Source organism: Neodiprion lecontei, chromosome 3 (assembly GCF_021901455.1).
Source record: "Neodiprion lecontei isolate iyNeoLeco1 chromosome 3, iyNeoLeco1.1, whole genome shotgun sequence".
Taxonomy (NCBI): domain Eukaryota; kingdom Metazoa; phylum Arthropoda; class Insecta; order Hymenoptera; family Diprionidae; genus Neodiprion; species Neodiprion lecontei.
The window spans coordinates 11,167,683-11,192,126 of NC_060262.1; the positions used below are offsets into that span (position 1 = coordinate 11,167,683).

Genomic DNA, 24,444 nt, shown 5'->3' on the forward strand with positions numbered 1-24,444 from the left:
TGAACAGGTTGAAATTTTGCGGAGCGCCATTATAGTCCGCGTAAACGGACATGGTGCCTGTTGGCTTGTATGATAACTTCACATACTTTTGGATCGTGAATTTCTTTCCCTTAGCTTTTAGAACCTTTAGAAAAAATGAATCCAAAGTTTTATCCCATTCTTTTAATAAGTGGGCACTCATCTCTGCTTCGAAAGCTTTTGGTTTGTGCCTTACGGTCCTCATTATTTCGAGATACTCGATAGGATTTTCGACGGTCTCTACTTTTTTTAAAACAGTTCCGTAAACACCGAAATTTCTATCGCATTGGCAGTATGAATGACCTCGCACCGGAAAGATGTGATTTATTTCAACTCCCATTTTGACCGACAACCAAGCACAATATCGTACGAGAGTCTTGTTTTTATTTTGCCCCCCACAGGAGTCAGACAAAAGAACTACTTTTTTTAATTCTGGATTTTCAGTCAATTTTTTTACCAGAAAATCGTTCAAAAAACTACACACAGAGTTACCGTTCTTGCCACCATCACATTCTAAGAAGCAAAAAAATTTGCTGTCACCGTCATTAAAACAGTGTGTGTTGAAAACATACAGCCACAATAATCGCTTGTAAAATTGTGCGCTAACGTTCAGTTTTGGAAGCGGAAGATTTTGTGCGTAGTCGAACTCAACAGTTAGAGTATCATCGTTAATATTCTTTGTGCACTGTTGCCGCAAAACCTTGTATTCCGCAACTTTTACTTCATGTAGACGGAACGATTCCTTACACGGATCTGATGAATTTGCCGATAGTTTGATTTTACATTCGGTGCAAAAATCACAGACGTCTGTTTTACGTTGCCTAAACGAGTAATCACTATTTTCCCGAAAATATCTATGGTACGTTGGGTACTTTAGTGAGAGCTGCTTCCCTGTTTTATCAAAGTAATATTCTTGGAATGCGTGAAACATTTTTTTTACGTTTAAGTCTGGATTCTCGAAGTACTTTCTTTCAGTTTTGGAGCTTCCATAATGCGATTTTTTGTTCGGGAAAGTCGACCAATGCTCCTTCACTAAACTCCATACCACGTTCGAAATTTTGGCAGGGTTGGGTTGCTTACCCTTTTTTTCTGTAGCAACTGTCGTACCTGAAACAATCAGTATTTTCATATTTTAATCCAGACCTGACTTGTTTTGTTATAAGACGCCAATAAACGAGTCAAGCATTCGTAAATATTGATTTATTTAGAAAGAAAATAATATAAACATTTACCTGATTTACAAAATCGGAGCACCGTTTTCATTCTGGATTCAGTTATTTGGAGAAGAGACAGAAAAAATCCTTTACAGACAGTTTTATCCTGGCCATCTACTTTGAAAGAATATTTCCAAGACCAAGATCTGTTCTTCCGTTTTGTTACGGTTTTGACGTATTTGATTTCTTCACGTTGTATACAACTGATTAAAAAAGTGTCCTGACTCGGTTTCTCAGCCATTGCCCAGAAAGTCTTGAAAATTTCACGCTGACGTTTATAATCGAAAGAAGACGAACAGTTTTTCTTGCAGCAGTCGGTAGTGTGCCTGAATTTTTTTCGAGGTATTTTATTCCCACTTTGAGAAGCGTAACTTTTACCACTGTCACGCTTAAGCTTCTTTCTATTTTGTTCCCATCTATCTTGTCGAATTTTTCTCTTTTTCCCCGTAACTGTAGCAGTAGGGCTAGTCGATGCTGTTGTAGTTGTTGTAGATTCGTTCATTATTTCGCGCAGAAAATATTGCAGCTTTACACGAAATCTAACAGACAGGCAGATAAACACGTGCGTCTGTTTAGCGGAGGCGCGTGGATTAGCCTACTTCGCTTCGCTGCTACTGCCGGCTAACTCAATGGCGGTGCGCGCACCGCTTGTTATGGTTACTACAGCATTAAAAGTTGACGAAAACATCCAAGATTCACAGGGTTTATAGCGAAGATTATACAGAACACCGAGATCAGCTTCTTTGAAAAAGTGACTTAAGTCGACTTAAGTCGTTATTTGACCCATAGGCTCAATTGCTGTCTACAGGTATATGCTTCTGTCCAAACTACTTTGATTGCGTCCCAATCGCTGAAATCTTTTCTACTAAGCACTTTAAGATGAGCCTCGGAACTTGGAGTGGCTGTTTAAAAAATATTGTTCATATAAATCAAGAAAATTAATAATAATAATAATATATATATATAATACGGATGAATTTACTTTTTAATCCTGCCACCGCTAGTGAATTCTTTCGATGTGAAGTAATTAATAATCCTGAATCAGCTAGTTGTTTCCGTACATGACTAAGTTGATTCTGTAGTTTGCCCGCTGGATTTATTTTATCATTTCCGTTACTTAGTCCTGGTGAATAATAAATTCCGGCTCTACCACCGAAACGGCCGCTCAGTTCTTTTGCTAGATCTTTCAGTAAGGTTGTGGAAAATCTAAAAAATGTTATTTTAAGAACAATCAAAAAGTTTTACTTCGCTAAGTATGAAACGTGCATGGAAAAATAATAATAATTGGAACACATGAATACCGAAAGAATGTACAAAAAGAATGCAGTGTAGGTTTATGAAAAGTAGAGCTTTTTTATTATGATAACTATTATGAGTATGAGGAAAGATTGTATTAAAAAATTCAATTTTAAAATACTGATAATTATAGGGTAGAAGTATTCTGTTAGACGCACTCAAATTCAAGTTAATGTAGAGAAATTCATTGTATTCATTTCAATTAATCAAATTGTTTATACCGTAATTTGGGCAGAAAGTGGCTGAAACGGATATATTGACTACAAACAATACTTCTGCCCTATAAATTACGAATATTAAATGTTAATGGTAAAAGCTTTACAATGGTAGTAGTAATTTCTTACTCCAGTGTCGACAAACGTGTTTCTGGGGTAACGTTCTTGTTTCTTATTAGTTTTTGAATTTCTCGATGAATTACTATTTCCGCTAGGTTATTAGCTAAACTATCTGATAAATTCTTGTGAATATTATGATAACTTAAAATTAATTGTCCTGTCAATGTGGCTCTTAACAATGTTACTAAATCAGTATTTTCAGAGACGTAGGTGACCGAATTTGAATCGACTAGACTACTACATTTTTTGCAAACAATATTGAAGGAACTTGGAGAAATTATGTTTTCAAAATTATCTATTGATATCTCAGTCCCTTGTGGTTCTTTATGGGAGCTCTCCGACATGTTGAGATGAAATGTAGAACTACAGTTATTTGTCATTCACACCTACAAAATATGAAATTTCAAGCAGTGAAAGTAAAGTAATTATAAAATTAAAACTCGGTGAAAGAAAATTCATGAAAATTACATCGTGCATGATAACTGCGTTTAAAACAATGGATTTTTTTTACAACAGAGAAGCAGATAACAAGTAATCAAATTCATCAATAATTTTTTCAAGTAAAAAACAACCCTGAATAATTTTCATAATTTTTGAGGTTAAGATTCTGTACTTTTAATAACTTACCTTTTAGTTTTATATTTTTCAAATTATTATTGAAAATAATATTCTGTCAGAAATAAACATTCAAGTGACAAATATCTCTTTGGAGCAATATTAATTTGCTGACGGAGTCAAGGAAAATGTTATGCACTTCACTTTATTTGTAACTATATGACGTGTTTCGCAAGATGAATGAGTCTAAGCGCATAAAATAATGAGATGGGTCTCAGACCAATCTGAGATAGTTGTGTGTACAATCGCTTACGGTCTCCACGCAAATGTAAGATGGATACAGAGTAAATGGTAACGTAGGAATAGGTACTATCTACCGATAGGTTTCAGTACAATGCGAAGTGGGCGCTGCTGCCGTGTGACATGGGTCCTAGAGACATGCGCATAGTATCCACGACTATCTCTAGCTAACAATGTAAGATGGGTCTGGGTACAATCTCGGGTAGTAGTGAGTTAAACGCAGACTGTACCCAGTACAATTCACATAGTCGTAGCTACCATCTGAATATTATTTTTTTACAGATGGGTCTGGGTACAATCCGAGATGGCGCTCATATCTATCTCATTCTTTCCGTGCATGTCACTGGCACAAAATTCTTAAAAACAAAACCACGTCCGTGTGTAAGAAATCATACATAAAGTTTCATATTATAAAAAAAAAAATTTTAATAAGAATATGATGGAGATTAATGGAATCCTGTCATCGCTACCGCTATTGAATTTAGAGCCTGGCATATCTGCCTCTTCACTTCTAATTTATCTTTCTCCAGCTCCAGTCGTTTGGCTTCGTTATTTGCAGACATTAGCATCGCCTGTGACATTCTCTAAAACATATAAGTACAAATATTTGCACAATTCCACTGGCATAATAATTTGCAGATTGATTTATTCATATACAGTTTAAACAGAAATACCTCAAGTATTTCGTTCTGCTTTTGTTGCATTTCTACAACCGTTTTAAAGACATCATCTCTTCTTTTGTTTTTCTTCTTGCGCAAGGCTCTGACAGGGTGTGTGGCTGTTTTTATCTTTGGGGTTGTCTGCTGCAATGATGGGTGTGCCAGTGTGTGCGATGATGATGCTATGCCATCATCACTGCAGACAACTTCTACCAATGTTTTGGGTTCTGAAAGGTGCTTTAATTCATCAGCTTCTTGTATGGTGTGTTCCTCCTCCTGTCCTATTGCCGTGTCTGATTCTACGAATAAAACACGTTGCCACAACATCATATCGTGCATCATTATTGTTAGTAATACACGTGGCTGCTCGGGACATACGCTTACCAATTGTGGTGTTTGTCGAAACTATGTTGTATTCTTCGAATACTGATATATGAGTAGGTATCTCGTTTAACACCGACTCGTCTGCTTCCCGCAGTTGTGTGATTGCAGACTGAAATATGTACATGAATAAACATGTTTGGCTTTTCAATCATTTAAATGGAAGGGATTAATTTGTATACCATTTATGGGGGCTGAGCTAGAGCAGTTGATCCGACATAAATGAGTTCCTTTGTTCAGCGTTAAATTTAACTTACTTTAATACTATCAGTTATTATCGTTCATTCACGCATATTTTTCAAATTATTTGCCACAATTTTGATCTCGTCTTGTACTCGGTAAATAATCTATCTAAAAGAATATCTTCTGTAAGCAGTTTTTGTATTTAATGTTCTCATTACATACCATCTCTTCAGGCATCGAATCAGGGACCCTGCACCCTTCTGTTACAGCAGGTCCTATCAATCCGAGGATCATTAAATCTTCCTCCGATAGCGTATTACTATCCACAGGAAAATTGCCAGTTTTAATGCGGGCATTTTTAAGGCTGACAGCTTTGGCTCTGACTCGAGTTTTTATATCCTTCCGAACCTAAAAAATGCCATAAGAACTGTTCTTCAAAAACAGAGTTTCCACCGTCACAAAACTTTCAGTCTCGTTTTAAAACTTTTATTTCAGTTCTGGTAGAAACTTGGTGAATGAGAATAAAAAAATTTACCTATTATGGTTTCATCTATAAGTAAATTACACTAACTGCAAATAAACAGTGTTAAAAAAATCAACGTTTTTATAAGGAATAAAGGTTTTCGAAGTTTCCTCACTTTCTGCCACTGAATTTGAGTTTTCTCAAACCCTAAGGAGTTCAATTCCCTTGTCAGTGCCTTCCACAATTCGTCCCCTTTTTCTTTTCCTCGAGCACCTATAAGCCGTCCTGCTGCAAACTCTCTATGGTTATACATATATTCAATCAAATATTTCCTTTGCTTACTGTTGTGCTTGTGGGAACGTTTTGCTGCTTCAGTAGGACTGTAACAAATCCATGTTCATATTAATGTGACATCATAAAACCTGCCATTATCATCTTATAAATATGCCTAGTCTTATAACGTCTTATAACAGATTTTTTAAATAGCAATTTTGTGAATAAATGTAGCTAACAGAAGTAACACACAGAACAATGAAAAAAAACTTTTCTAGAGATCATAATTAAGGTTATGATCTCTTATATATTAATATAAATGTATTATTTCATTACTTATGTATTAATTTCATATAAATATTAATCTCATACATTATTTCCTTACTTACTTCATTTTGTACGTTGATTCTTCACAAATTTCGAAATCACAAAAATTTCGATGGTTTATTAATGCAATACAATGCAACAAAACTGCAAATACAATGTAACATGAAAAAACTGTTACATCGCCGCCTGACAAGTCTAGGCTCACGGCTTCCTTTAGAACGGGAGGTTCAAACCACGGTTTGAACGCAACCATTGCGCCGGCGAAACCGCTTGCTTGTAACGCCTGACGCAAAATAGCACCCGGTACAGAATCGCTTTTTATAATAGCGTCGCTTTCGCAAGCGACCTTTCGTGTTGCGTCGCTTCATAGCGACCCTTCATTGCGTATAGTACAGAATCGACCTCCTGGTCAGCGAACGCTGCCGCGAACGTGTGCGTGATCGGCTCGGCTGGTCGTCCACCTTCCGCTGGATTGCCGCGATGTCCTGCTGGTGCTGTTTCTGCATGGCCACGGCGGTAGCCAGGCTTGCCGTTACTTGCTCGACCAAGGCTTCGAGACTACCCGCACTCCCCGCGTACTCAGCGACCTGGTGGCGCGGAGTTGCGTCGGCGATGGCATCGCCTAACTCGGCAACCGTATTGAGGTTCGCGGTCGTTTGCGTAGCGAGGATAGCCTGCATCGACGAGGGTAGCCTGCCGAGCCACAGCGAGCGCACGAGGCTCTCCGGTACAACGACGCCTGCTAGCGCCTGACGATGCCGTAGAAATTGCGAGGGCCTGCGGTCACCCATCTCCTCGTGCTCGAGTAATCGCCGCGTCTTCTGTTCCTGCGACGCGCTGAGACGACGGATTAGTTCCGTTTTTAATTTTTCATACTTGCCGCTCGCGGGCGGCCGCGTAAGAATGTCCCGCACTTCCGCGGCGTACTTCGCGTCTATATTGCCTGCGACGTAGCTAAATTTTGTTTCGTCTCCCACCACCCCCGCTAACGCGAACTGGCTCTCGACTTGTGTGAACCAAATCTCCGGGTCTGCGGGCCAAAACGGTGGAATATGCGCAGCGACTCGATCTAGCGCAGCTCGCACGTCGGTTACAGCGTCTGCCGGCATCTTACACGATCTGGTGGCTATATCCGGTCACCAATAGAGTCATGTGGGGCAAGAGTGCGCATTTTTTATTCAATTATTATAAAATTATAATTTTCGTATGAAATAAATTAAAAAAAAGTTATTCATTTAAAGGCTTTATTGATTTAACAATTACATAACATGAAATCAAATTTACTTAATGGTAATTTTAGAAAAATAATAAAATAAAACTTAGTCAGAATGCGTACACTTACCCCAATATCGAGGTATATGTGCGCAGCACTGCGGGTAAGTGTACGCACTTATAATAACTTAAACGGTAGCTTGTTAAATATAGTTAAACTATATTTAATGTCATAAATATCATTTTTTATCAACATTTATCATTATTTATTTTATTTTTAATATTTATATATTAAATATATACTCTCATAAATACTGTTTATCTCAATTTATATCGAAAATAAGGCTTAAAGTAATTAACATTTTTGTATCGAGATAAATTAAAACGAGATCATTTTCAACGAATTATAATAAAATCTTAGTCATCAGTTATACATATATCACATATAAAAGTACCTGTTTGATAATGAGTGCACTGTTCATGCCACCAGCTATGACATGAGCTACATTGAATCCAATCTTCTGTAGGTGGATCAACGTATTTTTCGCCACACAACGCGCAAAAATAATCATTTTCCTTAGATTCTACTTTTTTTTGACTAGCCTTAATTTCAACAGTCTTATTTTTAGTAGTATCAATCTTATTTTTTTTTTTTTTAGAATTTTTGGCAGTTTTATTTGCACAAGATTTGTCTTGTTTTAGTTCTAAACGTCGCTTTTTTTTAGCTATTTTTTCTTCTTCTTCTTGACTTTTCTTTTCTAACTCTGATTTAAAAGGACTATCAGTAGCAATTACTGATTTTTTGCCTTTTCTTCGTCTAGTTTGTACTTTTGCTTTTGGAAACGGTTGTATTGATGAGAGTGGAGTAAATTCATTAGAATGTGGATCTACAGCTGATGGAGAACCTAATGGTGTAGTCACGACAGCTAAAGCCGAATCTGTTCCAGTTCTCGAGTGTGATGAAGTTGGTAGCGTACATAATTTTGAAGATGTACTCGGTTGAGGTTCTGGTAACATTGAAGCATTAGAAGTACTTGGCAAAGACTCTGATACGGAAAGTGCTGTCGATATAGTAGTTATGATATTCTGTGAGATATTTTGTTCTGATGACGTAGATGGAAGGTTAATATCAGTCACAGACGCTGCCGTGAAATCTTCTTCTGAAAAAATCTCCCTATCGATAGGCCATATCCCAGAAGTTTTAAAACCTGAAGTAGCATTACTAACTGTCGCGACTTTCTTAAAAGCCTCATTAACTAGTTGGGCCACATCCGGTTGCCCAATGGCACGCCCTGGGTTGCTACTTAACCATTTGTCACACTCGTAAGCAAATTTAATTTTTAATGGTCCAAAAAATCCACGATCTAAGGGTTGCATTTTGTGGCTACTGTGTGGTGGAAGCGTAAGTAAGTGGAAACCATTCTCACCACAAAAGTTGACAGCAGCCAAAGAAAGGTGACTACTGTGGTTATCTAATATTAACAGCACTGGATTCTCTTTAGTCGGCTGTACGTTTTCTTTGAAATGGTGAAGATATTCCAAGAACAGATTGGTAATTATAAATCCAGAATCAGAAACCATTCCAATACTTCCTGAAGGTGCATTATTCAGTAAATAACCCTTCATTCTCTTACGAGGAAATATAAAAGCTGGTGGAACATAACTCTCCGTAGCACTCATGGCACAAACCAATGTAATTGTCTGACCTCTCTCAGCTGAAACTATTTTACCTACTAATTTTTCACCTTTAATTGAAATAACTTTAGGAATCTTCTTTGGTACAGTATTGATACCACTCTCATCCATATTATAAATTCGAGAAGGTTTAAACTTATATTTATCTTGAAGACTCTGTAAGTTGTCGTAAAACTGATTAACTTGAATACGATTAAATCCCATTGCTCTAGCTATGCTAGTTTGCGTGGGTTGTCGTAGATTTAAGTCAGGGTGTCTTTTTAAAAAACCATATACCCAATCACGTCCAGCCATCTTTGAATTCTTATTGAAACGATGAGAAATATGATTTAATTCAGCATACTCGTAGATCAGTGTTCTTAGAGTGGTCATATTAAGGCCATAATAGAGATCATCACATCTTTTCAAATAGTTATAAATCTCATTCTCTTGCTCAATAGTAAATGTTGGATTAAATCTTCCTAATTTAGCTGCAGTTGAGTCAGATTTCAAACGTTTCCTCAGAGTACTCTCCTTCATTCCAACTTGTTCAGCTGCTTTTCTTTTACTTAAGCCTTCAGCAATTAATCGCTTAGCAGCATCAAATTGATCACTTGAAACGACGGATCTATGTGGAGCCTTCCGCTTATAATTTCGAGGCATTGTCGATTGTTTTTATAAAATATATAAGTATAACTTGAAACAAATAAAAAGAAATGTCAATACACAAACAACTATGACCATCGGGGTAAAAGTACGCATTGAAATATGCGTACTCTTACCCCACAACCTTCTGCGCACACTTAACCCAAACCGCCTGTACAAAATTAGGTTAAATTTAAACACTGTTGCGTCATTCTACCAAGTTTTGATATGTAATTAGTAAAACTAGATATATAAACGAATATACTTGGATACAACAAATACTGATTACCGTAATATGAATATAAAAGTATTTCGATCACAACTTGAGAAAAATCGTAAGAATTATAACCAAAATTTTTACTTACCAATATTACTAAAACTACGTAACCTTGTCAGACAAGACTCCAGTCTTTTGTCCAACGTCGTAGTGACTACTAAAGGCAGTCAGTTCCCCTACTCTACTGTCAACAGTTTTATAAAAAATGAGCCTGCGCACACTTACCCGCTGCGCACACTTGCCCCACATGACTCCAATGTGAAAGAATCCATGCGAGATCGATGTGATTGAATGATTTAACATTAGCACTATTTTTTCGCAATGGAGAATCAAGTGGTAATAAAGTTTCCATTAAACGAGGTCGTTTTGTTACTGGTTGTAATTCTTCTCGATCAATTGCATCAAAACTTCGCCTGAATTTTCGAGAAGCTTGTGCGGTTAATGAGTTACCATTTCTCACGATATTTGTATCCACAGATTTATCGCCTTCAATTTTATTTTGACTTTCTGAAAGAGAAGGAATGTCGTTACTCTTTTCATTGAAAATTGATTCATCATTAATTTGGAAGATAATGCCAACAGTATCGTGGAGAGTATCTTTGCCCGTCTTCGTATCGACAAATTTGTCAAAGTTGTCAAAAGCAACTCCAGTATTTATTCCTGGTAATCTAATAATACCGTCGGGGCAAACATCGGTTAAATTGCAAGATGAGTAAGTTCCTTCCGTTTCGATGCCTTCCAATACAGTATAGCTGCTACAATGTCCGTGCCGGTGGACTAAACTAATTACTTTTTTGTCATTTGTTAAAACTTTTAAAGTTAAACCCAATGTCATGTGCTTGGAAGTTTTTATTCGTTCATTCCAGACTGCAGAGACATAATCTTCTGAATATGATTCAGCTGTTCTTGCAGTTTTTTTACTTTTAAATCTTCGATTACTACGACCTGAGAGTGCTTTTTTATAAAAGCGTATTACTAATTCTGGAATTTCACACTCTCCTTTTATTACATCTTGAGTTGTAAAGTTAGTCGGTAATTTAGTTATTTCAATTTCTTTAGCTTCATCAAACAAAATAAGTGCAGCTGTATCAATAGCTTCCACCTTTGTAAGATAATTAAACGATCAAACGAACTTACCTGTACGTGAAGTTCGATCGTTATTATACGATAGTCTCGCCCGAACTGATTACATGTATACAATTTGTAGTGCCATCTCTTCTAGCTATTCTAACCACGTCTTTTAGAGTTTAAAGATTTAAATTGACCGCGTATGGTGCCTCCAGTGGAGGTGGCGGCGCCACACGGTCACTTTCGTCATATCGTTGAAAGCAAAAAAGAAAATTTTTGATTCTTACATGGGAGAAGGATATTCTTTAAATATCCTAGGGTGCATTGGAACTCGGGTGGGACTGTAATCAGTTCGGGCGAGACTATCGTATAATAACGATCGAACTTCACGTACAGGTAAGTTCGTTTGATCGTTTAATTATACTTCCAGTCTCGCCCTCCTGATTACATGTATACAATTTGTAGATGTTTAGAGACAAAAATTTTTTTTTTTTTTGTTTATTAAGTTTTCAAGAAAAACCAAGAGACAGGAAACACTTATTCATACATATAGTTGTTTACTTATCTTTAGTGCGATTAAGCAGAACCACCTCAGCAAAATTATTATTATTTTGACTGTTTATTGGTCTATTATAAAATTTTGCAAAGACTTGTGATTTCTCTGACCAACCAGCTGTCTTTCTTATCAGATCTAGGCTTACTCCTGCCTCTGCTGCTTTTGAAGTCGATGCATGTCGAGTGCTATGGGCAGTAAATTTTTCGTCTACTCCACACTCGCTGAGAAACTTTTTGATCCATCGACTAAGCGTTTGCGATGAAACCGCTTTGTGTGGTTTGCGAAAAGAAATCAACAAACGTTTTTCATTTACTCGTAACTCCTCTGTCTTTTTTATATACTCCAGTAAAGTATTTGCAACACAAAGCTCTGGCCTATCAGTGAATAAAGGTAAAACTAACAGGGGTTGTGAAGCTCCAGGCCGTGATGTCTTGATAATATCCGGGATCTTAATTTGCACGTTGTTTTTATAGCGAGAAATATTTTCGATTGCAATCAATGACAGGGTTTGAACTCTATGTGCAGTTCCCAGAGCCAATAAAATAACTAGTTTCTCTGTTAGTTGGCGTAACGACAGTTTATTTAATGGGAATAAGTTTGCAGCTCTTGTTAATACTGGCTCAGTATCCCATGTTGAGTCATATTTGGGCTTGATAGGTCTCAATTTGAAAATTCCTTTGAAAAACCGAGCAATATTAGGATCAGTAGTAATGTCCACTGCTGATATTAGAGATATAGCCGATCTTGTAGTGTTGAGGGTCCCGTAAGCTGCGCCATCCTTGAATTTCTGTGATAAAAAATCTAGTACTGAACTTGCGTCAACGACAAATGGGTCCCGTTCTTTTGCTACTGAAAACATCGACCAGTCCTTTAACGCACTATTGTATTGTTTAATAGTAGACTCTGCTAGAGACGCTGTCAGAATTTCTAATGATGATTCTGGTAGATTTTTTCTTGAGAACGCTTCCCTGATAATCTGACGGCCGCCAGGGTAAGTGTCGCCGCCATGGGATGGGACCGTTGGTCGCTAAGCGGAGAAATTAGAAGATTATTATTAGGTTTAAATATTAACATATCAGAAGTCATAAGGTTTTCAAGCAGTGGGAACCACGGTTGTGTTGACCACAGTGGTATTACAATGACACCAGATGCTCCATCATTAATAATTTTTTGTAATACTCGCGCTATTAAAGCGAAAGGTGGAAATGCGTAAAATTTATATTTTTTCCAATTAATTGTAAAAGCATCTATCACCATAGCATCCGGATCACGTTCCCAAGCGCAATATTTTCTACATTTAGAATTATTTCGTGAAGCAAATAGATCAATTGCCGGTTCACCAAACCGTTTTATGATGCGTTTGAACGCATAGTCCGCTAAACTCCATTCAGTATCTATATTTTTTACGCGAGATTGATTATCTGCTTCTTTATTGAACCATCAAGCGAGGCCGCCGAAGGCGGCCGAAGCTCGATGATAATTATACGAATGTCTCGCCCGAGAGATTACAATGTGTAGTATAGCTACTTGTTGCCTTCAAACCACACGTTCAGAGTCTAAAAGAAATTTTAAATTCCCGCCTGGTTGCTCCTGGCGCCACCAGGTGTTCGCTTTCGTCATTACGTTTAGAGTGTTATCCTCTTGTGGAAAAAATAAAAAATTTTTAATACTTTACCGAGAGATTGGGTTGGGAAAAATAAGCTCGATTTGTACATTTCTGATTTTATTGTCTTTTAATTGACCTCAAATGGTTCACAACCTTTATTGGGTGGGTAATCTCTCGGGCGAGACATTCGTATAATTATCATCGAGCTTCGGCCGCCTTCGGCGGCCTCGCTTGATGGTTCAATTATACTTCATGTCTCGCCCTTTGAGATTACAATGTGGACTTTTAGAGTCTATTAAAAATTTTTTGTTTTTATGTCAACATGACCCTCTTCGCGAAGTCGTCGTCTTGGATCTTGATCGGGAGGTTGTAGAAATCCGCGAAGACCTTCGATTTCTGGGACCATCCCGCGATTCTTTTTATTTCGTCTATGTTGACACCTTTCTCGGCCGCCTTCGACGTCGCAGCATGTCGTGTACTGTGGGCAGTATATCGCTCGTCTACTCCGAGTTCTCTAAGCGTACTTTTTATCCATCGCCCAATGGTGTCTCTTGAGACTTTTGCATGTGGTTTTTGGAAAGATATCAGCAAGTAGTCTTCTTTTCCTCTTAAGTCTTTAGTTATTGTTAAGTAATGTAGCAAAGTTCTTGCGATGCATAGTCCAGGTTTGTGTTCGAAGAACGGTAGTTTTAGCAGGGGCTGAACGGCTCCTGCCCTGGATGTTTTTATGTGTTCCGGAATCTTTATTTCCAGACCTTTTTGAGTCTCTATTATGTTACTTATTTTTATAGCGGCTAGCGTCTGAATACGATGTGCTGTTCCTAGTGCTAAGAGTAGTACTAGTTTTTTGGTGACCTTTTTTAGTTTGAGAGGTTCGAGGGGATACCACTCCGCAAGTTTATCCAGCACTGGGTCTACATCCCAGATTGTGTCGTACCTAGGTCGGCCAGGTCTCTTCTTGTATACGCCTCGCATAAACCTGTTGATGAGATCGGAGTTAGCGATTTCCTCTCTCGCTATCAGTGCTAGCGCCGCTTTTCCAGAGTTGATGGTTCCGTAGCTGGCACCATCTTGGAATCTTTTCGTCAAGAAAGATAGCCCTTTTTTGGCTGTGATGCTGAAAGGGTCAGACTGGGTCTCTTGATTAAATTCCCACCAAAGTTTATACGAAGATTCATATTGCTTGAGAGTTGAGTTTTCCACTGACGCGATCATGATTTCAGCGGATTCCTCCGATGTGTTCTTATTTAACAGCGCCTGCCGGATAATTTCGCGGCCACCAGGGTAAGGTTTTTGTTCAGTGGATGTGCCGTGCCGCTGGAAGAAAATAATAGTTTATTGTTAGGTTTAAATGTCATCCAATCGCCTACTACCATCTTTTTGAAGGCTGGGAAACCAGTTCTGGCTGGGCCAAAAAGGCACTATGAGGATTCCTACTGCCTTGTCGGCTTTAATTTTTTGAATTGCTTTGGCGATTGTCGCGAACGGTGGGAACGCGTAAAAGAACCATGGGTTCCAGTTAACTGTAAAGGCGTCTATCGCGAGAGCTTTTGGATCTCTGTCCCATGAACAGTAGATAGCACACTTTTTATTTTCGTTGGATGCGAATAAGTCGATTTCAGGGACACCGAATTTTCGAGTTACGCTTTTGAATGCGTAATTTGCTAGTTGCCATTCCGTATCTCGGTTTGATAGTCGTGATAACGAGTCTGCTTCAACATTGTCTTTTGATGCGATGTAGGATGCGTGTACCCAGAGGTCCCTCTGTTCGCACCAGTCCCATAATTTTCTCGCTAAGTCATGCAGATCTTCGGACCTTGTCCCGCCTAATTTATTTATGTATGCTATTGCAGTCGTGTTATCTATTCTCAGTAGGATCTCCGCGGAAACCAGGTCTTTCGCGAATAGTTTTAGAGCTAAAAAGGCTGCTTTGATCTCTAAGTGATTGATATGCAAAGCTTTTTCGGCTTGAGACCATATTCCATGGGCTCCCTCGCCGCCGCAGAAAGCGCCCCAACCCGACAAACTCGCGTCCGAAAAAATTTCCATTTGGAATTGGAAATTTCTGATTTTTCTGACTGCTGTCGGTAATTTGTTATGCCACCATTTTAAGTCGTCTGCTATATAGCCTGGAATGTCCATACGCGCATCATAATTCATCCTACTATGTTCAAGAGCTTCTAGTTTTGCTTTTTCTAGCAGCTTACAGTGTAACATCCCATAATCAACCCCTGGGCAGCTAGCTACCAGCGTACCTATTATTTGTGCAAATTTTCTTATTTTGCACGTCTTTTTATTTCTTAGCGATCCGACCTGTGCAATAAGAGAGTTTCTTTTTTCCCTCGGCAGTTCTACTAGCATATCTCTAGAGTTTAATATGAACCCGAGATATTTACAGTGTTGACTAGGCGAAAGGTTTGATTTTTTCCTGTTAGCTATGAAACCAAGTTTTTCAAGTAAGCTAATAGTACTTTGTAGGGATTTTTCACATTCCTTTATCGAGTTTTCTAGGCATAGAATGTCATCCAGGTAAATTACTGATAAAAAACCCTTCTGCCTGAGATATGACATCACTGGTTTCATGAGTTTCGTAAATACGTACGGGCTCTCACAGAGACCGAAAGGTAAGCACGTAAACTCATATACTTGGCCCTGAAATTTGAATCTCAGATATTTCCTTCTGCTTTTATGAATCGGTATTGCAAAGTACGCGTCTTTAATATCTACTGACCCCATGTACATGTATCGATCTAGTAACCTGCACGCGGATCTGAGATCCTCTAATTTGAAATGCTCGGTATTAATGAAAAGATTTAGCTCTTGTAGATTTAGGATAAATCTTTTTGAGCCATCTGGTTTCTCTCTCAGAAAATAGCTGGATAGAAACTGATCAGCCGTGTCCCAGCACTTCTCAATCGCTCCGATTGACAGGAGTCTGTCTATTTCCTTTTGGATGTCTGAGGTTTCTTGGGAAGACCAGATTTTTTCTCCCGGAGGGGATACCTGATGTGGTGTTTCTTTAAAATTAATTTTATAGCCCGTCACGCATTGCTTAATAAATTTATCAGGTGTAATCTGTTCCCATGCCTTCAGAAATTTACTTAACCTGCCTGCTAACTTTACCTGTATTTGCTGGTCACTCAATGAGTCCTCGATCTGCTGCTGGTGCTGCTGCTGTTGTACGAGTGCCGACGACGATAAGCCTGATTCTGGATCTGGCTCGTTTTGCTCTGGTTGGACTGTCTCGATGGTATCCTCTGGGCTATTGCCGACTTCTGAAATTTGAATCTCTGGCCCGTCAAGGTGGTCGGTCTTCGAATTGCTGACGGGCCGCTCCAGTTTCCCGAACTGGCTGGGACAGGTTTCTTCGCACTTTGGATTTTTAAGTCTCGTCCTAGTTTGTCCATGCTCTTTATTTCTTTAATCTTGTCTCCCAGTTTTTCCCCAAACAAATATGTGTCGACTTGCCTTTCCTCCAGCGAGGACGCTACCTGTTTTGTGAGACTTGGTAAAATGTACGCTCGGCGAGCTACGGATTGTGAATGATGAAGCTCTGCCAGAATTTTTGCTGCATCCCAGATGTTAGTCAGAATTGTCTTCGAGTCAACTGTTTCATTCTCCAAGAGCAGGGTAATAGCCGGCGCCAGGGCTGAAAGGCTGGATCCTGCTAGTTTCTGGGTAGCACAGAAATACTTGTCTCGCTTCGGCGCCGATTCGTTTAAGGTGGATGCTATTTCCGGGTTCAGGATTGGCGCTTCTAAGAGACAGGATCCTCCTCGAGGATAATTTTTCAACAGTTCGTCCTTTTCTTCTTTCTTTAGTCCGGATTTCAGCCACGCATTCCACCGGACTGAGACGTCCGGATGAATTTTTTGACAAGCTTCCTCCGTTTCCGGCGGTTTGCCAATTATTTTTATAACTTCTTCATTTAGGCTTGGGGCTCCTTCGGGCTCTTTATTCTTCTGACTAACGGATTCCGTGGGAGTTTTGGTCCCAGTTGTTGTATCCTCCTGCTGAGCCGGTGCAGCCTGAGAAGTTGTTTCTGGCGCGCTGCCTGTGTCACCAGGCCGGTCTGGTGATCCATTTTTAGCCCCTGTCTCAGGGGTCTGTGGCGCTTCTGGGTCCCTTACATCTTCTCGTATATCCTGACTGTCCACATCGCTTGGGGGATCTTCTGTAATAAAATAGATTCCGAAAAATTTTAAGGTTAGCTCACTTGGTAGAAATTTTTTAAAACGATCATGTGTCACCTCTCGTGTGATTTTTCATGATCTCCCACTTTCCAGTATTACTGATAGGGATTATTATTCTTGTATTTTTAAATCACCTCTCGTGTGATTATTATTTATTTAATTTTTTTTTTTTTTTTTTTTTTTTTTTTTTAATCACCTCTCGTGTGATCTTGTGTCATTACCAAAATTTTTGTGCTTTGTATTTTTTAATTTTTAGGTCTTAATCCTGCCTCTCGTGCAGGCTTGACCCGAGACTTAGGATATGACTCGTCTCCCGTACGAGCTCTCCTAGTTTTTAAGTGTTAATTCTCGCCCGATAATATTTAATTGGTTTTTACCTTCGCTGATACTGTCATCACTGTCGTAGGCGTCCCTGTTGGACGCATCATCTCTGGATTTCGCTGCCAGACACTGCATCACCAAATTTTTCAGGTCTCTCAATTCACGCCGTAATTTCTTCGTTTCCTCCTCCCTGTCTTCGCTGCGTGTACGTTTTTTATGTTTTCCCATTTTTCTGCAATTTTTTCTCTCTCAAAATAATGAAGAATAACGAGTAGATTTTTTCTGACGTGTTGTCTGTTTGGCACACAAATAACTAATGACGAAAGCGAACACCTGGTGGCGCCAGGAGCAACCAGGCGGGAATTTAAAATTTCTTTTAGACTCTGAACGTGTGGTTTGAAGGCAACAAGTAGCTATACTACACATTGTAATCTCAAAGGGCGAGACATGAAGTATAATTTTCTCTTGATGGAATGTAAGAAGCATAAAGCCAGATCCTCCGTTCTTCACACCAGTCCCAAATTTCTTTGGCCAGTAGATGTAAGTGCAGGAATTGCGAACCACCCATTTTATTTATATAAGCCTTTGCTGTTGAATTATCAACTCTGATTAGAATCTCGCAATCACTCAACTCTGTTGCAAAGCACTTTAATGCCAAAAAAGCTGCTCGTAGTTCAAGATCATTAATATGTAAGCTTTTTTCCTCTGGTTTCCAGAAACCTCGAGCATGCTTTCCGTCACAATACGCTCCCCAGCCTGTAAGTGAAGCGTCTGAGAAAATTTCTCTTTTATAATCCGCTATCCTTATTTTACGTGAAGCTATGGGGATTTTTTCCCCCCACCATCTGAGATCTTCAGAAATATATTTTGGTAACAACATGGTTTTTTCGTAATTATTATAATTTGCTGTTAGAGCTTCTGTTTTGGCTTTTTCGAGTAGCTTACAATGTAGCATACCATATTCAACAGCTGGGCAAGCAGCTATGAGTGTCCCAATTATTTGGGCTAAAAATCTTATTTTGCATGTCTGCTTCTTCATTAAAATATTTACTTGATTTAAAATGGATTCTCTTTTCTGGTCAGTCAACTGTAGACAGAACTTCTCTGAATCAATGATCAGCCCCAAATATTTGCATCGTCTGCTTGGCTTAAAATTACTTTTTTCTTCGTTTACAATAAAACCGAGAGAAATTAGAAATTCTTTCGTCGCTCTTAAGTTTGCCAAGCAAGATTTGATATCTAGCCCCATACAGAGAAAATCATCAAGGTATACAACGGATAAAAATCCTTCCTCTCGAAGGATATTGATAACAGGTTTTAATACCTTCGTAAATACGAACGGGGCTGAGCAAAGACCGAATGGAACACATGTGAACTCGTAGATTTCCCCTTGGAAAACAAATCTAAGATATTTTCTATCTGACTTATTCACTTGCATTAAGAAATAGGCATCTTTAAGATCAATAGTACCCATAAAAACTCCTGGTGCGAGTAATCTACAAACTGTTCTCATGTCTTCCATTTTAAAATGATCCACCTCGATGAACTCGTTTAGATCTTTCAAATTAATTATAAATCTGTTAGATCCATCTGGCTTTGGGACCAAGAAGAACGAGGATATAAACTGGTCTTCCGTCGGTGAAACTTTCTCTACTGCTCCTAATTTTAATAATCTCTGAATTTCTACTTTTATAGCGGAAATTTCAAGATCTGTCCAATTGCGCTCGAGTGGTGGTTTCGGTTGGTATGGTTTTGACTTAAAGGGTATTTTATACCCCTTAATAGCTTGCAGTATGAAGGGATCTGATGTAATTGTACGCCACTTGCTTAAAAATGCGCTTAGCCTTCCTGCAATATTTACCTGAGATTCGTTGATTAATATCGGCTCCGATTCTTGCTGTTCTGACCCCGGTGGTGACTCTGTGGACCTTTCGATTGGCTGGAATATTTCTGATTGTAACTCGGCTTGGATGGTTTTGGTTTTGTGCCCGCCTGAGCTTGGTATCGTGGAACAGACGGGCTCTTCACATTTAAATGGCTCGTTGGAGCTCCAGGTTTCTTAGAAGACTGTTGGGATTTTATATCTGTCCCTATTTTATCAATAACCTTAGATTCCTTAATCTTTTCCCCCAACTTGTCTCCAAATAACAGCTCACCAGTCTCAGTCTTCCCCAATAGTGCAGCCGTTTGTTTGTTTAGACTAGGCAGAATACAAGCTTTTCTGGCTATAGTCTGTCCTCGGTACAACTCAATTAAAATTTGTGAAGAATCCCATAAATTTTCTAACATCTTTTTTATGTCAATTTCTTCTCGTTTCTTTGTGAGTAAGGGATCGATGACCAAACTTAATGCTGATAATGCAGAGCCAGCTAAGTTTTGGGTGTTTGAGAAGTATTTATCTCTCTTAAGAGACCCATCATTTAGTGATGCAGCAATTTCAGGGTTTAACTTCGGGGCCTCTAAAGAACATTCACCTTTTCTGGGGTATTTTTTGAGTAGAAGCTCTTTAGTTTCTTTAGTTTGTCCCGTTTTGAGCCACATTTTCCAGCGATTAGAAATATGACTTGATAGTTTTAAGCCTTCTGGCTCAGACGCTGGAGTTTCTCCGATGATTTTTAGGATCTCTGGGTCCAGGTCTAAAGTTTCTGTAACCCCACTGGCTGATTGTGTTTCTTGTGATGTTTCCCCAGTTTCATTTTCATTTGATAAATCTATAACTGGAGTTTCTCTCTCCTCCGGATTTTTCGGTGTGGCGTTCACAGTGCTCCCTGGAGTCTCTGTAAAAGAGAGAGAGAAAATAGTTTATTTTGGTTATGTCTTACCTCTCGTGTAAGTTCAACCATAATATTTTCAGCTTTGTCTTATCTCACGTATAAGCTCAGCTGTTTTTAATTTCCGTACTTACGTTATGTCTCGCATAACCTTGACGGATATGTATGTATATATATATATATTTTACAATAATTGCCTAAATAATACTTGCTTCGATTTTTTGACAGGTTTAAGGGAGCTGCTTGGACATTTGTTTGTTCCGGCTCACCTAACTTTCCATTCTGAGCACCGCCATTGTCATTCTCCTTGTCGTTGTTTATCCTCTGTTCGCGTTTTTCCAGCTTCTTTTCCATTTCACGCAGTCGCTTTTTTAATTTTTCATAATCTTTGTCTCGATCAGAAGATTTCCTCTTATGTCCACCCATTTTTAAGTAATAAAAACTTGAATCGTCCGTTAAATAAATTAAAATGTTTTGATTAAAAAACTCTTACGTGTTTACTTGTTAGCACGAAAAAATGTTATGACGAAAGTGACCGTGTGGCGCCGCCACCTCCACTGGAGGCACCATACGCGGTCAATTTAAATCTTTAAACTCTAAAAGACGTGGTTAGAATAGCTAGAAGAGATGGCACTACAAATTGTATACATGTAATCAGGAGGGCGAGACTGGAAGTATAATCTTTCATTACAACTCCTCTATAAGGTTTTACAACAGTTTTACCGCAAAGAGTAATTATATCTATTTTTTTAGGGAATGTTTTTAGCAATCTCTCTTTTAAATGGTATGGTTTTAGAGTAAAAGACGAAACATCCTGATTATTTTCTTGTAAGTGTGTAACGAAAATTTCGTTTAAAAACGATAAAAAATACGATTGCTCTTCTTGAATTATTTCCTTCATCACATACTCTTCAACTTTTTTATAAGCTTCAGCTTGAATTTTTCGAGAAACATGCCAATCACTATTTTCTTCGTTTTGTGATAAATTTACCCTACTTTTATTCATGTAAGCGACCCTGCAGTTCTGATGTATAAAATGCGCTTCATCCGTTAAGTTTTGCACTTTTTCAATTATTTTAGCATCGTCAATTGTTTGTGCTACGATTTTTATTGAATCAATTCCACTTTCATTTAAAATCGATAAATTTACTCTCCTACCTTTGAGAGTCATTCTATTTTTGGCACATATAAAACAAACTATATTACTTTCTGTCAACTTATCATCTGCACCTACGACTACATTTTCATTGTCGTTTACACATTCACGATCAACATTTATATCGTCATTTGAGTCAATATCACTTTTGTTAGTATCAATAACCTGCTTACTTGGACCGGCTACATTTTCATCAACAATTTCACATACTTGCTCACTCGGGCCAGTAGAATCTTCATCAACTGCATCTTGTATGAAAATTAATTTTAAGATTTTATTTTTTAAGTTCGTAATTTGGTGAAATTTAATATTAAAAAACAAAACGAAAAAAAGAGGTAAAAAAATCGATTAATTGTATAGATCACGCGTACAATAGAAACCTAACCAAAAAATGTCGAAGCGAAACTGATTTAGAAGAAGAAATGATACTCGAAGTTAGAAAGCCTACTTAATAACAGTTATTATTTATTAAGTTTTTACGTACCTTGCATTGGAATCTGCATTGGTGGACACTGAAGTTGATTCTCTGAGATTAGGTGGTAAAGCAGTGAATTTTGCGTAACATTTACTGTGATACAGTTGAAAATTATTACACTCCGTTGGCAAAATCACATCTTTAAAAACTAAATTATTCTCTATACGTACTTTCAGATAACTTTGACACTTGGATAAACTATCTTTAACGAAGGGTAAAAACTTTTTCGGTTTTCTTTTTTTACAAAATACACAATACGGATTAACGTTAGCCATTTTGCAGACTCTACTAAAAGTTCGCCGCCATGTACTTTTTCCTGAACGCGTGTGCTCAATGCTTTGTATGCGTTCAACACACCCACGCTGTACGGAACTTATAGGTTATATTATTCTCGCGCGTGTGAGTATTGGAATAGGACCAAACTACTACATAGTAGTGACGAAGGGGAGATTTTACTATAGAACACAGCACAGCTTAGTCAAACACAATACGAGCCGAGCGCCTTGGTGCAAAGTAACTTAGAGAGCACGCACTGTTGTTTAGAGCTTACGAATGCTACCGAACGCTGCAAGGTATATGCAGGACAATGCATGCATCGTCAAACATGTGTGTACAGCGTGCAACGTGTTTGACGGAGCTGTGTTGTGCTCTATAGTGAAATACCCTCTCTTCGTGTGTAGAAAATTTTTTTCGAACTCATCTATTAGTATGGATCTTCACACGTGCGCTTTGCTCGAAATCATACGGTATACATGTATGTATACTTGAGCATATATTTATACATTTGCGTGGTATATTAAAATAGGGTGGAAGTAAAATTCAGTGCGAATAACTATGATGACATAATAATTTTTCCTATTAAATAAAAATTTTCGGATTATCTTTTTCAACATTCAAACAAAATTTACGACCTGCTCTCCTTTTGCAAGCGTAATATGTGATTTATTTAATATAAAATTATAATTTGTCATTTGAAAGTGGCTGAAACTTGGTAAAATGTAAATTTATACAATATAAAAAGAAAAAAAAACTTCAGCTGGTTGTATGGCAATGCAAAATCCTTCGGCTGATGTCTTTTATTTAAAGACAACCGCGCGCTCCGCTACATTTAATTTTACACCTTTCTATGCTTGAGCTGAGGGGTTTTGCATTGTCCCACATCGCGCTGAAGTGTTTCTTTCTCAATTATATTATATAAACTAACATCTGACAAAGGCCCATCCACTTTCACATCACTAAATCTATTTTCTATTTTTCCGACTTTTCCGGGCGCGCGGAAGGGTTTTGCATTGTCCCACATCGCGCTGAAGTGTTTCTTTCTTAATTATATTATATAAACTAACATCTGACAAAGGCCCATCCACTTTCACATCACTAAATCTATTTTCTATTTTTCCGACTTTTCCGGGCGCGCGGAAACCTTTTGCATCGTTGGTGCGGCTAACAATGCTTATAATTCTTTTTTATACACCTACCTTAAGTATTTCTGAAAGGCCCATCCACTTTCAAATGATCAACCTAAAAATGTCATTGGCTCCCGGACTATAAGTGTTATTGCTGAAGATAAGCAAGTGAAAACATTCGGGACCGTTGACGCACGGCCCCGGTCTGCTCCTCGAAAACTTCTTTCCTCCCGCGTAATCGGTTTTCCCCTTTACACGTCCCATTCCAACGATCCTTATGAGTTATTTGCATGCATCATAGGACCACCGAATGAAAAAATGAAATGCAGTAGCAAGAGGAAAATCCAATGCGGAATTCACCTTATATCATGCAAGAGAGAGGAAAAGAGAAAAAAAAAACATATACAGAGGGTATCACGTAGATTTCACCTCACAGGAGGCACCATGTTTCGTGGAGCGCGTCCTCTTTAATAAAAACGAGGCCGCGTATTTTTTAATTTGGTCACGATTTCCAACTCTACAAAACAAGGATCTAGGGGATAGGAATAAATGAAATAAACATACATTTTGAGCCATCAGTTCTATGTTTTATTATGGCTCAGAGAGGAAAATCTTTAAGGTATGAATCTCAGAGAAAAAACCCCTCGCAAATGTTGAATTTACAATGTGTATAGGATATTTATCATATCAAATATATTTCACACAATGAATTATTTCGGAGGTGAAATCTACGATTAGGAGACGGTTTGAAAAAATCCGAATTGAATCTATATTTATATATAATTGCGCTGGGCGTCTTGACTGTTTCGTGCAGTGTAATCGTGGTAAATAAAGTCGCTGGCGACTTCGTATAAGCATTGCGCTTGTGCTCAGGTATCACCGCTTGATTCGGTGTACCTGAAGGATTACCTTGTGTGAATCCAAGTATGTACAAGTAATCGGTAGATTACTTCCGTCAAGCATTGCGCTTGCTCATTGGTACAACCGGGCTGCGCCGGTCTGCCTGGCGGGACGTACTGCGCTTGTGTTTGTGTACTTCCGAAGTTATTCCGGCTCCCCTACATGCAACAATCAGGAAAGATT

At 38.4% G+C, this 24,444-nt stretch overlaps 2 protein-coding genes across 4 annotated transcripts in view; one reads left to right on the forward strand and one right to left on the reverse strand.

Annotated features, from left to right (window-relative positions):
* The window catches only part of LOC107228051 (zinc finger protein with KRAB and SCAN domains 8-like), a 490,765-nt gene that overhangs the window by 282,711 nt on the left and 183,610 nt on the right, over positions 1–24,444 (forward strand). The window lies entirely within an intron of this gene.
* Positions 12,279–20,755, reverse strand: LOC124293712. The gene is made up of 3 exons (XM_046735790.1): positions 20,597–20,755; positions 19,418–20,333; positions 12,279–12,463 (listed from the first exon to the last, which is right to left on the reverse strand). The coding sequence occupies exons 1-2, from the start codon at positions 20,751–20,753 to the stop codon at positions 19,432–19,434; spliced, it is 1,059 nt and encodes a 352-aa protein (XP_046591746.1). The 5' UTR covers positions 20,754–20,755; the 3' UTR covers positions 12,279–12,463; positions 19,418–19,431.